This window comes from Pistacia vera, unplaced genomic scaffold (genome assembly GCF_008641045.1).
Source record: "Pistacia vera cultivar Batoury unplaced genomic scaffold, PisVer_v2 Contig712, whole genome shotgun sequence".
NCBI lineage: Eukaryota > Viridiplantae > Streptophyta > Magnoliopsida > Sapindales > Anacardiaceae > Pistacia > Pistacia vera.
This window is the reverse complement of record NW_022196571.1, coordinates 233,727-251,603: the sequence shown is the minus strand read 5'-3', so window position 1 is coordinate 251,603 and position 17,877 is coordinate 233,727. Positions and strand designations below refer to the sequence as shown.

The following is a 17,877-nucleotide window of genomic DNA, read 5'->3' as shown; positions in this document are numbered from 1 at the left end:
TCATTAAGAAAACCCAAGTGATCCTTGTATGATCATCTACTATAGTGAGAAAGAACTTACGATAATCAACAGTGGGGTGAGCATAAGGGCCTCAAACATCCATATGCAATAAATCAAAAGGATGAGATGCTCTAGTATGACTTGAAGTAAATGGCAATCTGACTTGTTTAGCTAAGGGCATATTCTGCAATCTGCCACACATTTTATATCACTCTGAGTAAGCTTTATTGAAGGAAAATATTTCAATTTGAGAATAGGCACATGACCAAGCCATTTATGCCACAATTCAATAGAAGATGAACAACAATTATTATATAAAGTAGGAAGATCTTCATGCACTGTGGAAACTTGAGAAACCTTAGGAACAGTAGAGAGATGTTGAGGCATAGTTGGTGCTGCATGGTGTTTAAAAGGCAGTAAAAAGTATAAACCTTCAGTTTCTCTACCAATCCCCTTTACCTTCCCACTGAAGAGGTTCTGAAGTATACAAAAGTAAGGAAAAAAAGAGATGAAACAAGACAAATCTCTTGTCATCTTTGCAACTGAAATCAAGTTGAATTTGAAATCATGAATATAGAGAACATTGGTGAGTTTTTGGTCAGAAGCAAAATAATGTGATCCAATATGAGAAACTTTAGACACATGACCATTAGGCAATCGAACTGATATAGAAATAGGTGAAGATACTAAATCTGATAATAGATCAATACAAAGGGACATATAATGACTAGCCCCTATGTCTAGAATCCAGGATTGTTTTTCACCTAGTGAAGATATAAAACATTTTATACCTGCCATGTTCACCATTCCATCTGCTGTAGAAGTAGTTGAGTCCTTATTCAAGAGTTTGAGGATCTCTTCATATTGTTCCTTAGAGAATACTGGAGCAGCAGATCCTGAACTGTTAGGCTCAGCATGATTAGTAGATGAAGCCGAAACATTATTGACTGAAGATTGAGTTCCTGCGAATTTTTTTTTTTGGTAAACTTAAAGTCAAGAGGATAGCCAATAAGCCTATAACAATTTTCCTTCTTATGACCTCTCACATTGCAGTGCTCACAGGTAATATTCCAGTTTTTCTTTCCCTTGGACTGTTGTTGTGTGATGATGATGAGTATAAGACAGTGGATTCCAAGGAAGACTCTGATGCGATAGATCCTACTATGCTCCTTTGACTTTCTTCTGTCACAAGCATGGAATAAGCTTAGTTAATACTAGGCAGTGGATTCATCATCACGATCTGTCCTCTTGCTTGCACATATGTCTCATTCAGTCCCATGAGAAACTACAGAAGTTTTTGATTCTGCATATGTTCCACATAAGTCTTTGACATCTCACATTCACATGTAGGTAGCTGTATGATAGATCCATATTCATCCCATAAAAGTTTGAGTTTAGTATAATAAGTGGATATAGTTGAAGTTCCTTGTGTTAAAGTAACAATGTTTCGGTGCAATTGAAAAATCCTTGAACCATTGATTTTGTCAAATCTCTCCTTTAAATCTTGTCATACCATGTGTGAATTAGAAGCATAGATTATACGACTCAGCAATTCTTTACTTACAGAGTTCATAATCCAAGAGAGCACAATGGCATTGCATCTGTCCCACTGTTGTTGCAAGTTAAGTGAAATTGTGTCTCTTTTACAAGTTCCATCAATAAAACCTATCTTGTTCTTAGCAAGCAATGCAATTTTCATTGATCGAATAGTGAGTAATTTTCTATTCCAATGAGTTGAAAAGAAACTAAGATAGAACCTGGAGTATCCGAGGGGTGCAAGTACAAGGGATGATTGAAGTCCACTGTTGATGAACTTTGATTATTCTGAGATCCAGTTCCAGTTGAGATGTTGTCATTTCCTTCAGTTGCCATTAATGTTTTATAAAGATCTCAGATGAAATGTTGTATTCGAAGCAACCGAATTTGCTCAATAGTTTGAGTGAGGAAAAACAAACTGAAAGAATTGAAAGATTTGACAAAATAGAACTGAAATTTAATAGTAGATTAGCACTAGATCTGGTGAAAAAAATCTGATGATTAAACAAGAATTTTAAGCCTTAGATCAAGGCTCTGATACCATGTTAAGAAAATGTATTTGGAAGAACTGAAAACAAATGAAAAGAAAAGAAATACTCTCTTCTCATTAATCCAACGTTTACATCAATATACATATATATACAACTTGTAAAATAACCATCTAACTAACTCTAACTAAAAAGCTAACAAACTTTAACTAAAACTTCCAGCTCGGCACTCAGCATAACTAACTTTCACAGCTCAGCTTCTCCTCTGTCAACTTGCTTCTTAACAAACTCAACATTTTTGTGTTTATTTGGATTCCCATGTCAAGTTTATAAATTATACTTGGCCATACATGGGATGGGGTTTGCCAAGAGTTTACATACTTTTGTAGGCTATTTCCTATAAAGTTTTTGGGATTAATGGTTGCTTAATAAACATCTTTTGGCTTTTCAATATGTTATTTATTACTGTTATGTTATAGTCACAGGTTGCCTGGTTTTTATATAGTTTGTTTCATTGACATGTCCAACTTTTTATTGTTGCTTTGACTCGTTTGCTTCTCCTATGAATAAAGGCTTTACATCTTTGTCAAGAAAGACTTCATCTGGGCACTATATAGTTGTACAAGTTGTATTGCTTCTATACAGTTTTTTAATGTCTCAATGTGCTTTCTTCTGTCTGTGTATGTCTGTCCTACCTAGTTTTTTCCAGAAACTTTGTCTCGTTTAGTTGTACTATTTACCCCTTCTCATGTACATTCTTTTGGTTAGTATAAAGCAGACGAATCGTTCTCCTTATATGTTGACTTCCACAAATTACGATTCAACTTTTTGCATTATGCATTTTAATCAATTTGAAGCATTTGCTAATTGTCTGGTAAAAATGCTTGGTTGCAGTGGGCCCTAATGACACTACTTGATCCATGACGCACTTTGGCTTATTTAATATACATTGGATATCGTGGTGGTGCTGCTAAAGTGTTTCATGTTACTAGGAGAAAATTAGCCGATCGTGAGGAGCAAGTAACTGAAAGAAATGTCTTTCGCTGCTTTGTTTTTGGCTCTAAAAATGCTGGAAAGTCTACACTGTTGGATTCATTTTTGGGAAGGTGTTGACTAGCATAGTTAGCTATTGATCTTGCTAATTCGTACATTACTTTTCATCTAGTTTTTATTTCTTGACTGTAGAGTCTACTCATTTTGACTTTCCATTTTACTCTTCTTTTTGTCTAAGGACTTATATTTTAGTGTCTCGAATTCGATTACAGGCTGTTGCTACGTGATTTTAACACCAATGAACCATACGTGGGAAATACTGAGCTGACTCAAAAGACACAAGTGTATGGGTATATTGAATGGAATATAAGATGAAGAACATTTAAAGTGGTTCAGATGCTTAAGTAAGCGAATCCTACGTCCACTGGTATTGTATTAATATATGAGGTCAGGTCGTGTTCAGCAAGCTGAATTATAAGTCATTACAAGAGAGAGAGAGAGAGAGAAAAAGAGAAAGAGAAATTAGCTAATCCCACAAACAAGAGAGGAGCCCTCTATTTATAGTGGGATGAATTGAGGTAATGATTACTGAATCTGTGAGTGGGTTAGATTGTCGTGCAGATCCTTCTTTATGTCCCGTTACTCACTTGTTCGAGTGATTTCCTTAACTTATGCAGGGTTTGGATATGTGGAACCTCTCTAGCCATTTGCCAGCCTGACGCACACCTAGTGCACTAGCAGGAGCATGCCGCTTACGTCAATATGCAACGTAGATGTGTTTGAATGGCTGCAAAGCCTACCTATACTCTGACCGCCCATGCTGACAAGGCATGACGTCAGCACTACTTTTTCAAGCATAACAGAAGCCCCCTAGTTTTTAAGGTTTGAGAATCAAACCTTGAAGACTACACAATTATGCCTTGATTTGAAATGCGTCGAATGGACACTAGTCGATCCGACCTTGTTACAAAGGTTAAAGAAACATTCCAACGCAGGCGACCTGAAATGACCTTCTTAAGGGTCCGCGACCTGTTCTAGATCCTATCCAGTGCCATAACGATGATTATGGTTTTCAACCGAGGTTATCGACTGAGGCCATCGACCTGATTACACTGGGCAAATTCTTTGTTGAAAGAAAAAGTCACGTCACTCCGCCACTGACACGACGAGGACAAAAAGTCATGTCGCTTCGCGACTGACACGACAAAGAGTGTTTTAATGTAACAACCTCTTTAGGTGTTATCCGTTGCACTTTTGTAGAGAATGCATTAAATGAAATATCTTTTGCTCTGAAAGACGTGTCTTATGTGCAATAAGTGCTAGCCATGCACATTAAATGCGAGTCATGCTGAAATGAGATTCCCTATCAGAACATTAAATGCGGAAGTGGGTGCATTTAATGTGGAAGAGGGAAAACATGTCGTCGCTTGGGTGTTTCAACAGAAACAAACGACGATTTGGTTTCTCGAAGTGTGATGGTCACTCTTCTTCGTTGATCTGCGATAAATGGTCGCGATCAACGATGAGATGCATTTTTCGCCCAAACGCCGTTTGACTTCAGGAAAGCAAAGCGCCACTTCCTTCACTATAAAACCCCAAGTTCACTTCAGGTAACGTCACAATACTCATCTTCTCAGAGAGAGCAAGAAACTTTCGCGAGCCTTGGTTCTTTGTCTATCAGACTGGTGCGCACTTGACATTCAGAGTAGGAGGATTATTCTTCTCATTTCAATAGGTAACGATGGTTCCTCTGCCACTTTTTATTATTATTTCTTGCTTTCGATAGTTGCCATGCGATGACAGTCTACCAGTAGTTGATCGGAGATGAAATATTCTCCTTGGGTTTGAGCTATTGATGGTGGCTCTAAAACATTCTTTTAGGGTTTTTCTAGGGTTTAAGGGAGGAAGTATTTACTTTTCCTTCACGTCATCGTACGAAACAGTGTACGAGGACCGAGTGATTTCCTACATGTCATTTTTTTTTTAGACTGTTGAAGAATGAACCCATCAACGACCCGGACAGATAAGGGAGACAACTTGCCAGTGTAGGATGCCCCAGTGGGTCCCTCCCAGGAGATCTTGTCAGCAATTACTACTGAGGATATTCAGAAGGTGGTAGACCAGTACGCCCTCAGCGTAGAGGTCTTCCAGCATAGGTCATACACAGCTTGGAATCCGTCAGAAAGGATGGCTGCGATTTTCGAGAACATTTTTAAGAGTGAGAGGTTGATCCTTTTCAACCCTTTTGTCAAGTCGGTCCTCGATCACTTTGGGATCGCACCGCTGCAGCTCACGCCAAATGTGTATATAATAGTCGTGGCTATGTATATCATATACGATGAAAACGGATTAGGCGAGCTAACCGTGCTAGAGCTCGGTTGCTCGTACATCCTAAAGAAGAGTAAAGACAAGGATTCCTATTACCTCTCCAAGTGACCTACCATCGAAGCGGGAATACATAGTTACCTGAGCAACGTAAGGGCATATGAGACGAAGTTCTTTTTCTTTCGATATGATGGCATTTGCCAATTCCGGGAACCGAGTAGGTTATTTTTGTTTGAGTTCACGAACTTATTTTTTATCTTTGCTAACGAGCTCTCTGTTTCTTCGCAGTTAACAAGACAACTTAGTTATCGCTCCTCGAGGATCCAGACAGGATCACTACCATTGACTTTCTGCCTGAAGAAAATCGCGACGCAAGACTACTCATGACAACCACAAATTGTGGAAGTATGGTTTTCTCAACTCCAAAACGACCCTAGAGACCACATCGAGTAAGTACCATAACTTTAGCCCGTTTCTTTTCTTTGCATGTATTGAACTATTTTGCTAACGATGTCTACATGCAACGACCATGCCTTCTAAAGTGCCCAAATCACCGCGACCAAGGCAGTTCAACTTACCCCGCATGGGCGTCATCGGACCGGCTGGAGTCGCTCCCAGCGGTCCCCTTGTCAAAGGGACACCGACAGGTGCTCCGGTCTGACCTGTAGGTGCTCTCCAACCTTCAGCTGTTCACCCGAAGCACAAGACGATGGCTCAAAAGTCCAAGAAGCGAAAGCAACTTCGGGCTGAAGAGTCAGAGTCTGAGACGGAAGGCCTAGGCGTTCAGCCCGAGAGGTCGTAGCCTTACCAAGCATTCAGCTCAGGAGGACCTCCCAGGGGCACGATCGGTATTTCTATCACCCCGAAGGGTTCGTGGACGAGGCAAAAGGAGGCTGCGAGTCTCGGGGGGTTGGCCAAGGAGCCAGCGGAGGGAATGCTACCTACAGCTTGTATAGGCACGCCTGTGCTGGACTCGATGGGGCAACTTCTAGACCATTTACAGCCGGTAGTTTTCACCCTACTGGAATGCGGGCTCGCGGAGGCGTTTGAGCAGTTCGTGGCTGCTAACCCTATGGACTTGATGTCCACATCCTTTCAGCACCTGAGCCAGGTAGAACGAGTTGTCCTCGGTGAGGACTTTACATTTGCTTTTAGTAGAAAGGAAACTAACTTTTTATTCTCTTCATTACACAGGCCCTGCTCTCCATGCACTTGTCCCTGTAGAAGATTTAGTTGGGGGCTACCGAGGGGCTGGTCGAGTTGAGAGAAGAGAACATGCGGCTTAAGCAGGATTTAGAAGCCTCTCAAGTAGAGAGAGATTCATCCACCATTCAGGCGAATCAATACCTGTCTGAAAGGAATGCTGCTCTTCGCACGGTGGACTTTTAGAAGGCTAAGCTAGAGAAGTGAGGAGAGGAACTAAAGGAGCTCCAGAGGACAGTGGCCAGACTCACCAAAGAGGTTAGCGAGAAAGAAAATGAGCTACAAACGAACTCTAAGTAGGCCTTGCTAACAGAGAGGGAATGGGCGAAACTGTGGGAGATCACCGAGAAGCAGAGGTCGACACTTGAGGCCAAACTCCATTTCACCCAAGGTCGGGTCACTTCGATGACTGCGGAGATGTAGTAGCAAGAATTAGACATAAAGAGGAAAGCTGCCGAGTGGATAATCCAGTCCATCTATGCCCTTTGGCCAAAAAACCTTACCATGGACCTGACCAACCTCCCCAAAGAGTACCGAGATGCCCTCGACGCTATGGCGCGGGCCGAGGATGAGAAGGCAACTCAAGGACCAACCCTGGAAGAGGAGCATCTGGAGTACGTCCCAGAGGAGCCCCCACCTAAGCAAAAGGTCAGTGACTAGCCTGAAGACAACGAGGCTGCGCCTTCGACACCTGGGGATGAAGACCAGTGATTTCTTATTATTGAATCGCCTCCCCTTTGCTCGCTTATATGTACTTTTTTAATTTTTATTAATGAATAAAGATTTCGCTTTCTTAATCTTGTGAGTACTTACAATTTTTTGTATCCCACAATCGTTGTACATAAGGTCGCGTTCTAACTGTTTACAATAACATTCGTATAATGTCTATTCGAACAGAGTTATATACACACGAAAAAAAGCGATTACAAAAGAACTTGTATTATTTACAAAGCTAAAAAAGTAAAATATTTACTGATAATATAGTCAAAGATGTTCACCATTCCAAGCTCGAGGTACTTTGGAACCGTTTAGCCTTTTGAGGTGATAAGTCCCCAGTCTTATCACTTTGGCAATATGGTACGGGCCTTTCTAATTCGGCCCCAAAACTCTAACGCTTGGTTCTCTTATACCGAGAAGGACTTCTTTTAGAACGAGGTCACCCACCTGGAAATCTCTTCTTCTAACCTTATAATCAAAGAACTTTTTCGTGCGTTGCTGATAAGCTACTATTCTCAACTGAGCCTTGCTGTGATGTTCTTCGACTAAATCCAGACTTGCGCATATAAGCGCCTCGTTGTCTGTTTCATTGAACAGGTCTCTCCAAAGTGAACCGGTTCTTACCTCCACAAGGATCATCACCTCGCAGCTGTATGCTAGCGAGAAGGGAGTTTCTAAGGTAGAGGTTCTCGGAGTTGTCATGTATGCCTATAGGACTTCAGGGAGATTATTGGTCGAATTTCCCTTGGCTGCACCAAGTTTGGCCTTCAGAGTGTGCTTGATGGTTTTGTTGATGGCTTTAACCTGACCATTTGCTTGCGCTCTCGCGACTGAGGCAAATTTCTTATGGATACATAGCTCGTTGCAAAACTGCTTGAATTCCTCGTTATCGAACTACTTCCCATTATCAGAGATGAGGGTATGAGGAATCTCATAACGACACACAATGTTCTTGAAGATGAAGTCCTTGAGCTTTTTGGTGGTGATCGGGGCCAATGGCTCTGCTTCGACCCACTTAGTGAAATAGTCTACCGCGACCACCGCATACTTAACTCCTCCTTTACCAATTAGCATGGGACCAATGAGATCAATTCCCCACATGGAGAATAGCCAAGGGCTGGTCATAGTTATCAGTTAGTGGGAAGGAGCTCGCGGTATGTTCGTGAACCGCTGGCATTTGTCACAGTTTTTAACAAAGTTGTAGGTGTCTTTTTGAATCAAGGGCCAGTAGTACCCTTGACGAACAACTTTTTTGGCTAAGGATCGTGCAGCCGTGTCATTACCACAGATCCTTTCATGTATCTCCCTCATGATATAGTTTGCCTCCTTATCGATTACACATCGGAGGAGAGGGGCACTAAACCCTCGCTTGTACAACTGGTCTTCTCGTGTAATGAGCAGCTCTGGTTCGCAGGGTTTTTGCCTCAATCTTGTCGTTAGGCAAAGTTCCATCTCAGAGATACGGGAAGATCAGGGTCATCCTAAAAACTGACTTGGTCACATTCATGGCCTGTTCGGGCGGGCTGATATTGGGTGCCTCTATGAACCGAATAGGAATGCTCTCTGGCACGTCTGAGTCTAGCGACAAGGCTATCTTTGCCAAGACATCTACGACAAAATTGTTGTCTCTAGGAATCTGCGTGTTTGTGAAGTGCTTAAACGGCTTGAGTGCGGCTTTTGCTTTCTTCAAATAGCCGATCATATTCTCTTCCTTGGCCTGATGCTCCCCCAAAATCTGGTTGACAACTAGCATGAAGTCGCTATGGCTACTGATCGCGGTTGACCTCATTTCTCTTGCTAACCGCAATCCAATGAGCAAAGCTTCATACTCAGCTTCATTGTTGGTCGCCTTGAACCCAAAACGGAGAATGCCATGAATATGAGTCCGTTCGGGACTTAGAAGGAGAATGCCAACCTCAACCTTTTTTCTGTTCAATGATCCATCGACATACAGACTCCAGGTCGATAGATTTTGGACAGTTTCTTAGGTGACTTCGATGGCTTGTTGCTAAGATTCCTTCATCGGATGATAAGAGAATTCTGAGATGAAATCGGCAACAGCCTACCTTTTGATGGTTGCTTTCGATCTACATTGCAGATTGAACTAACTTAGCTCCATGGCCTACTTGAGTAACTTAACTGAAGCCTCTAGTTTCTGAAGGACTTTTTTGAGTGGGTAATTGGTCAATACATGAATTGTGTGGGCGTGGAAGTAAGGTCGCAACTTTCTGGAGGCAATCAGTAGGGCATAAGCCAATCACTCCATTTTCGGATACCATATCTCGGCATCTAGCAGACGCTTGCTAGCATAATATACTGGCCATTTAACCCTACTCTCCTCCCAAACTAAAGTTGCACTGACCGCGTACTGAGAGACGGACAGATACAAGAGGAGAATCTCTTGCGGGAGAGGCTTGGACATGAGAGGTGGCTTTTCGACGTACTCTTTAATGCTCTAGGAATGCCTGTTCGCACTCGGGAGTCCACTCAAACTTTGTATTGGCCCTAAGTATATTGAAGAATGGCAAGCAGCGATCTGTTGCCCTCAATATGAAGCGATTGAGTACCGCCATTCGCCTATTAAGACTCTGAACCTATTTTCAATTAGTCGGGCTTTTCATGTCGAGGAGAACTTGGATTTTCTCGGGGTTGATCTCTATTCCCCTGGTTAACCATGTATCCCATAAATTTACCCGAGGAGACTCCGAATGAACATTTGAGATGATTGAGCTTTATTATGTACTTTCGGAGTATCCCGAACATCTCAGCGAGATGTGCTATATGATCAGAAGCGACATGCGATTTGACCAACATGTTATCGACATAGACTTCCATTGATTTCCCAATCTGTTCGGAAAACATCCGGTTAACCAGCCGCTGGTAAGTTGCTTAAACATTCTTTAGGCCGAAGGGCATAACCTTGTAGCAATACAGCCCCTGATCTATAACAAATGAGGTATGCTCTTCGTCTAATGCATATATTAGGATCTGATTGTACCACAAGTAGGCGTCCATAAAACTCAGCAGCTCATGCCCAAAGATGGCATCAACAAGCTGGTCGAACCTTGGTAGGTGAAACCTATCCTTTGGGCACGCTTTGTTGAGGTTAGTGAAGTCAACGCATGTCTGCCATTTGCCGTTAGGCTTCTTTACCAAAACTGAGTTAGCAACCCAACTTAAGTAGAGCACCTCCCGGATGGATCCATTCAAAAGAAGGTTATCTACCTTAATTTTCAACACAGCATATCACTCTGGATCCATTGCTCTTCTCTTTTGGCAGATCGGTTTGGCCTCATTGTCGATGTTCAGGGCATGGCAAATGACATTCGAGCTGATCCCGACTATGTCGGCATGAGTCCATGCGAACACATCGATATTATCCGTGAGGAAGCTGGTCAGGTCGCTGGCGAGCTGGGGGTTGAGATTACTTCCAATTCTCAACACTCAGCTCGGCTCGCTCTAGTCAACTGACACTTCAGATAGGTCCTCAACTGGCCCACTGGAAGGGCTTTCCTAGATACGAGGATCCAAGTTATCCTTCACTGTGATAGTTCAGCATGCATGCATGAAGAGTGGTGGAAATGAAGAAGAAAGCATAAAAAATTGGATTCAAAAAAACGGTTTTCAAACAAAGCTTGGATATGAGATTATACCTACTCCTTTGCTTTGGATTGATGAAGATTAGCTTCAAAAGGATGAAACCTCCACACTTTAACACCACCTTGAGAGGATAAGAGAGTGGCCTTGGCTAGGGAGAGAGAGCTTTTAGTTTGTGTTTGAGTGAACAAGTGAATAATGAACAAAAATGCAACCTTTTGCACTTATATATACTTGGGCTATTTTGCAATTATTTATTTTTCACTTCCAAGCCCAATAAAATCTTATTTTATAAAGGGACCCCACGAATTTAATATGCTACCCTTTGAATAATCAATATTATTCAAGGGCCCATGTAAACTAAACTAGTTTACATTAACAACCCATAAATTTACCCTTTTTACCCTTTAACTATTAAAAGGTTATTTTTGTTCATCTCATTAATCTTAACACTTTAAGATATAATAATTAAATATAATTAATTATTGCTTGACCATTTTAACCCTTAAAATGTCACAAATTGTTTTCTATGTAACTATTACTATAGAAATCCCGTTATTACCCTCGGAAGGTGCTAGCCCTCTTCGGATAATCATTTCTCTCTCTCATCATTCTCTAACTTCTCAAGGCTATTGGTGTGACCATGTAGGTCCACCGTGGATTAGCCGTGAGCCGGTTCTGGATGAATCCGGAAACCCGTCCGGAGGCCCAACGACTATGGTAAACATCTAGCAATGTGCCATAGTCCCTAAACCACGATGAAGAAATACTTCATCGAACCCATTTCAGATCATACGTACCATGCAGGTAAAGTCCCTCCATTGAGATATCCTAATCGAGTATGGATTCATGGAACGTCAAAATCCTAAACTCGATCTTCTACCGAATTGTCGATCAATATGTCCGGAACTTGTCATCACAAACTTACTTTTGTATGACTAATAATAGACTCTGGCCAGAGATTCAGTTTTCTGACATTTATCGATGTTCGTCTAGGAACTCGAATCCGGATGGAGTCAGCGGTACTCCCGATCCTATATTTCCGAGTCAATGGATCCCCTCTTGACCATCGTTCGTTTCCGCATATGAACAACGCATGACCAAATAGGCTTTATTGTACGAAACATGATTAGTCTCGTACTTATACACCGTATGAACCATACGCATCCATATCGGATCCGACTACAATGTCTCAGGTCAAAGGACTACATCGTGCACTGATATAACCAAACGATAAATCATTGACTACATGCTTTTCCAAGTGATTTGTCGTTATTCGGTCACGTTCGAAAAACAGTTCACCAACCGTTAATCCATACCAATGCCCTAGTGACATGACTATCATCGTCATCCGTACTTATATCAACTCATGATATCTTTCGGAAGCATCCGGTATGCCTACTGTACAATATAGTTGCCCAAATTTATATTGCTTCCGTAGGGAACCCTTTTCGATAATTCATTTACCTATTAAATGAATCATCTGGACAATTCATATACATACTTTATTTTAAATGCATGACTGAATAAAGGAAGCAATTTACATATATGAATTGAAGAACTCTTTCTTCTATTATTTATGATATATATAGATACAAGACAAAATGCTCTGAAACTGACAACACGAATGGTTTCTAGGGCATACACTAACACACTGGTCCAGGCTGTGGTTTGATCGGGCTGATCGCCATTGCCTGCTCGGGAATGCCATGCGGAATGCCCTTTCCCTTGCACGCTATCTACATTACCCTTACATAGTAGTCGCGAGATACGCGTTGAGATCCGCTGACTTCCGTTATCCCTATCGGGGTGGGGAACTTCATCTTGAGATAGTAAATCGAAGTGACTACTTTGAAGTTTCTCAGTAGAGGTCACCCTAGGATGCCATTGAAAGCGGAAGGGGGCATTCCACTACTAAGAACTCAGTGACCCTAGTCACTTCGTCGAAGTCACCCAATGTGATCGAGAGCGAGATCGTACCTTTGGGGATCAGGTGATCCCCGGTGATTCTGTATAGGGGGATGGAGGCAGGCTTCAGATCGGCCTCATCAAGATTTATTCTTTCGAAAGCTCGCATGAACAAGATGTTCACTACACTTCCATTGTCCACCAACATTCGGTGAACTTTGCATCGCCCTATTTGGGGCATGATGACGAGGACATCGTTATGAGGATGATACAGCAGTACTGCATCTTTCTCGGAGAAGGAGATTTCCTCCTCTCTACGAACCTTAGGCGGTTGTCGCGTCATGTTCAATACACTGATGGGGTCATGATGGGTTGTGCGAGCATACCTTTCTTGGGCACCTCACGAATTCCCTGCGAGATTTGGCCCCCCGAAGATGATACCCAAGCTGCAAATACCCTTGCGATCGCGACACTTCTTGCCTAGTTCCTGCTGATTTTTCTCATGTACAAGAGCAGAGTCATCGATGTACTCTTTGAAATGCCCCTACTTGATAAGGTCTTCGATTGCCTGCTTAAGGGCTCGACACTCATCGGTGTGATGCCCATTATCCTGATGATGGCGACAGTACTTTTTACTGTTTCTGGTTAAAGGGGGATTTTTCATGGGCTAGGCTCCCCGAGCAGGCCGACTTCTTCTGATTTGTCAAGAATAGCCGAGACTGAGGCATTCAAAGGAGTGTATTGACTCTTGTCGCGATCACGACGAGGATCTGGGGCATAAGACTTCTTGGGCTCATATCGCTATTTCTTTCCTTTTCGCTAATCGTTGTTAGCCCATCAACGATCAGCCTTCCTATTATCCCCCCAAGCAGGTGCATTGCCCGAAGGACCGGAGTCGTGGCGGTTAAGCGCTTCCACGGAGTTTTCAATGTGGAGGTACTTCTCTGTAAGACTGTAGAAACGGGTGAGGGAAACATCTTCCTCTAACTGTAGCTCTTTCCATAGATTGGTCTGTGGATGAACTCCCGCGATGATGAGAGTCCACACGGACTCCTCGGGAGTATGAGCTACTTTATGGAGCTCCTTGTAGAACATATCGATATAGGATTGGAGGGACTCGTCCCTCTCTTGCCTTATATTGCTGAGGTAGCTCAGAGGCATCGAGAACTTCATGTTTGCTTGGAAGTGTCTTAGGAATGTCGAGCTCATCTAAGGCCACGAGCTAACAGATCCTGTTAGGAGCGACCTAAACCATCGCTTGGCGTGAGAAGTAAGAGTTACTACCAAGCAATGGCATTTTGCCAAGTTAGAGACTTGGTGGAGTTCCATGAGATCGTTGAACTCGTATAGATTATCCTGCAGATCGGAATTCCCATCGAATGCTCGCATATCGGGCATTCTGAATCTTGATAGGAGAGGGGCGGCTAATACCATCGGAGAAAAGAGGGACGCCTCTGCGACCTGCCCTTGTTCATTTTTGCGGAGCTTTTATCTGATCCAGTGCTCGTTGTAGCTCCTCAATCTGAGGTAGCAGAGCCACCTAGGGATCACTTTCTGCAATGTGGGTTCGACCCTCACGGTTGCAGTTAAGGAAAGACTATAGGTCGGATTCTCCTCGCCTCGGTTGGCAGTCCTAGCCAATCTTGACACATGCTGGCTAGATTCGTGTGATGGTGCTGAATGATTCGAGGAATGTTCCCGACCTTCGCGGTGGTACGAACCGACTTGCGGACGATGGGAATCTCCCGCTCGACGATGATCAGAGTCGTCACTTTGGCAATTATGGGAATCTCCCTACCTTGCACTTTTGTGGGAGTGCTCGCACGATGTGGCACGGGACGACTCAGGTCACGACATGTCATCGAGCCTTAACGCCACGGGTATTCTACCAAGGGCACTGTCGGTGTTCGTTGGCCCCTTGGAGCCTCTATGTCTGCCGTGCACTACTTGCTTTCCCTTCCTTTCATGCACTGTAGTGCGCACGGCATGGGCTTTTGCCCTTTTTCGTGCTTTCAAACGACCTACAAGTGTTTTTAGCGGTTGCACCACCTCATTTGATTCGGGTGGCACGACTCGATCCAAGTGGTTCAGCCTTTGGTTGATCGTTTGGAGAGTATTGTTGAACCTCTCTAGGTAGCTCATGACAGCTAGATCAAGCCGTTAGCTTGAAGGGATGTCCCCCATGATATTTTATGGGACTGAGGGCACTTCGGGAGAAGTGTCCTCTTGTACCTGGGGGATCTCTTCATCACCATGATTGGTTCGCTCAGATTCGAATTGGCGAGCCATTTGCTGCAGTGGGGTCGATTAGTCAGAAATTCTCCTGATGAAGAACAAGTACTAAATCAGGCCCTCTTTCTAGCGCCAAACTATTGATGCGTGATTTTGACACCAACGAACCGCACGTGGAAAATGCTGAGCTGACTCAGAAGACACACATGTATGGGGATATTGAACGGAATATAAGATGAAGAACAATGTTTAAAGTGATTCGGATGCTTAAGTAAGCAAATCCTACATCCACTGGTATTGTATTAATATATGAGGTCAGGTCACATTCAGCGAGCTAATTTACAAGTGATTACAAGATAGAGAGAGAGAGAGAGAGAGAGAGAGAGAGAAAGAGATTAGCTAATCCCACAAACGGGAGAGGAGCCCTCTATTATAGTGAGATGAATTGAGGTAATGATTACTTAATCTGTGAGTGGGTCAGATTGTCGTGCAGATCCTTCTTTATGTCTCTTTGCTCACCTACTCGAGTGATTTCCTCGACTTATGTAGGGATTGGACACGTGGAACCTCTCCAGCCATTTGCCAGCCTGGCGCACACCCATTGCATTGGCAGAAGCATGCCGCTTACATCAGCATGTGACATGGCTGCGTTTGAATGGTTGCAGAGCCTACCTAAACTCTGACCGCCCATGCTAACTGTTAGTAAACGGTCCCGTATACGCAGCGGAAAAAAAAATAATAAAACTCAGGGATCGTTTACATGAGCCAAGATCAAGGGTATGATTTTACAATTTTATCATCATAAGAATCTGCAGAAATATTAAACATGAGTTAAGAGAAACAAACGCACGTTGGAGGCTCCTCCAAATTTGTCGACGAATGTTTTGCTACCGAACCTGCGTAGTCTACACGAAGACAATCTTAAAAGAACCAAAGAGGGATTTGCTAGATCCTCTTTGGCTTCAAGATTAAGAAGAAAGGAAGATCAATTAAATTGATTTCTAAGCAAAATTGCTTCTGCCGTGGGAATGTAAAAATGGGGCTGTGTGTTTTGTTTTTCAAAGAAAAAAACCTTAATTAAAAATCACACACTTTTCCTTTTATATTAAAAAAAAAATTTGCCCTAATCCCATACGGAATAGGCTTGGGCTCCAACCCAAACATCCCATGTTGCCAAACACTCCCAATTTGATTTATTTTATTTTCCATCATTATCTCAATTAAAATCAATTAGTATATATATTTAAATATATATATTAACATTTAACAATAATGATAATATATTTAAATATGTGCGAACACACATTTAAACGTAATTTTACTTATTTAATTTTTCTAACAAATTAAATAAAGGCTACGACCTCAGTAAATTTAATTGCACTGTGAAATTACCAAAATACCCTTTCGCCTTAAAAGACGAAAACGCTCTTCTTTCTTCTTGGATCTTAAAGTGTCTTCTATATGTGTGACCCATAGGCTTCTCATCATATCGGCAGTGTACAGTATCCCGATTAACACCAATTAATCGTCTCACTAATACACAGACCAAGATTGGCCCCTAGCAAAGCATCATGGTCACCCGATAGATTCGGATTCAGCAAAGTAGCTACCTATCAACGATATGGTTACCGTGCAATTCGATCCTTTCATCATACGTTATCTCAACGAGACGAAGGCATAGAAATAGTGTCAACCTTTGGTTACTCTCAATATTATGTATTCAGTTTCTGGACCAATGACCCGTATTATAAACTGGATAGAGCAACAACTCAATCCCACTGTGGCCACCGTTTTAGTGTCATTGCCATATACTGAATTGCGCTGTGAGATAACTTTCTCCCGTACCCGGGAGTGATGAATCCTCTGTCAATCCACCATAGTCTTGATACACTCCTTGATGCAGCCAATCACCACCGTATTGACAGCTCTGAAAAGAACTGCGTTAGGCTAGTGTCAAACTACACCAATCGGTGCACAAGGCGCTCCGGTGATCTCAAGTCTAAGGATCACATGCACCACCATTCGTTAGAGGATTTGTTCCATAGACACTGGGGTTACCATCCATATGGAATCCTCTGGTGGGTCAGTCCAGTGAACTTGCTGTGGTGTAATCGCCTACAACAAGCACCCATGTGTTGCACCAGGTTGTCACCAAACAACCTTGACAAGTGAGATCAGTCACTGCCTTTCGACAGGGTCGTTCAACACTATGATAGCCTTACCGTATTATCTGTGCCCTTACTTCAGAATAATACTGGGGCTACGGACGTTTCTAGAATGGCCACCATATGTGCTCATAGGGTTCTCACTATCAAGATTTGAAACACTTGATACCCTCGTCACGGTTCTACCATTCTAAGGACATATATCAATACATATTGCAATAATAATGATTTACGCGATATAGAATAAAATGCCTTTTATTGATTAATGAACATTATTACAAAGAGTCAATTCTACAATAATTGATTGGCTCTAGGGCATCTACTCTAACAGCTGACAAGGCGCGGCGTCAACCCTACTTTTTCAGACATAACACAGGCCTTTCTCAGAATATTATTATCCAACAACTTCTGACCGATATGCAGCAAATGTGGTCGACCAGCTTGGGGTAAGTACTAACACTAGAAACACAATGTTATCTGGTAGTTTTATAATTCTACTCCCTCCCCTCCATCTTGATGTCCACTCCTCCCTCTCTCATGTATTCTCTGAAATTCCGGCCTGGAAGTGAACTGAATTTTTTTTCCTATTTATCTTTATCATCAAGATTTTGATATCTGGGAGATTACTACATCGTTCATCTGTCATGAGATGTTGCAGAATTGATGGGATTTATCGATGTTATCATCATTCTGATATCTGGATATTATACATG

At 42.4% G+C, this 17,877-nt stretch overlaps 1 protein-coding gene across 1 annotated transcript in view; it reads left to right on the top strand.

The window, feature by feature from the left end:
- The first annotated feature begins 2,772 nt into the window (after nucleotides 1-2,772).
- The window catches only part of LOC116114503 (mitochondrial Rho GTPase 2-like), a 28,226-nt gene continuing 13,121 nt past the window's right edge, over nucleotides 2,773-17,877 (top strand). Inside the window, 3 exon segments of the mRNA XM_031400647.1 lie at nucleotides 2,773-2,787; nucleotides 2,919-3,130; nucleotides 17,541-17,610. Of these exon segments, the coding sequence (XP_031256507.1) occupies nucleotides 2,773-2,787; nucleotides 2,919-3,130; nucleotides 17,541-17,610 (297 nt within the window).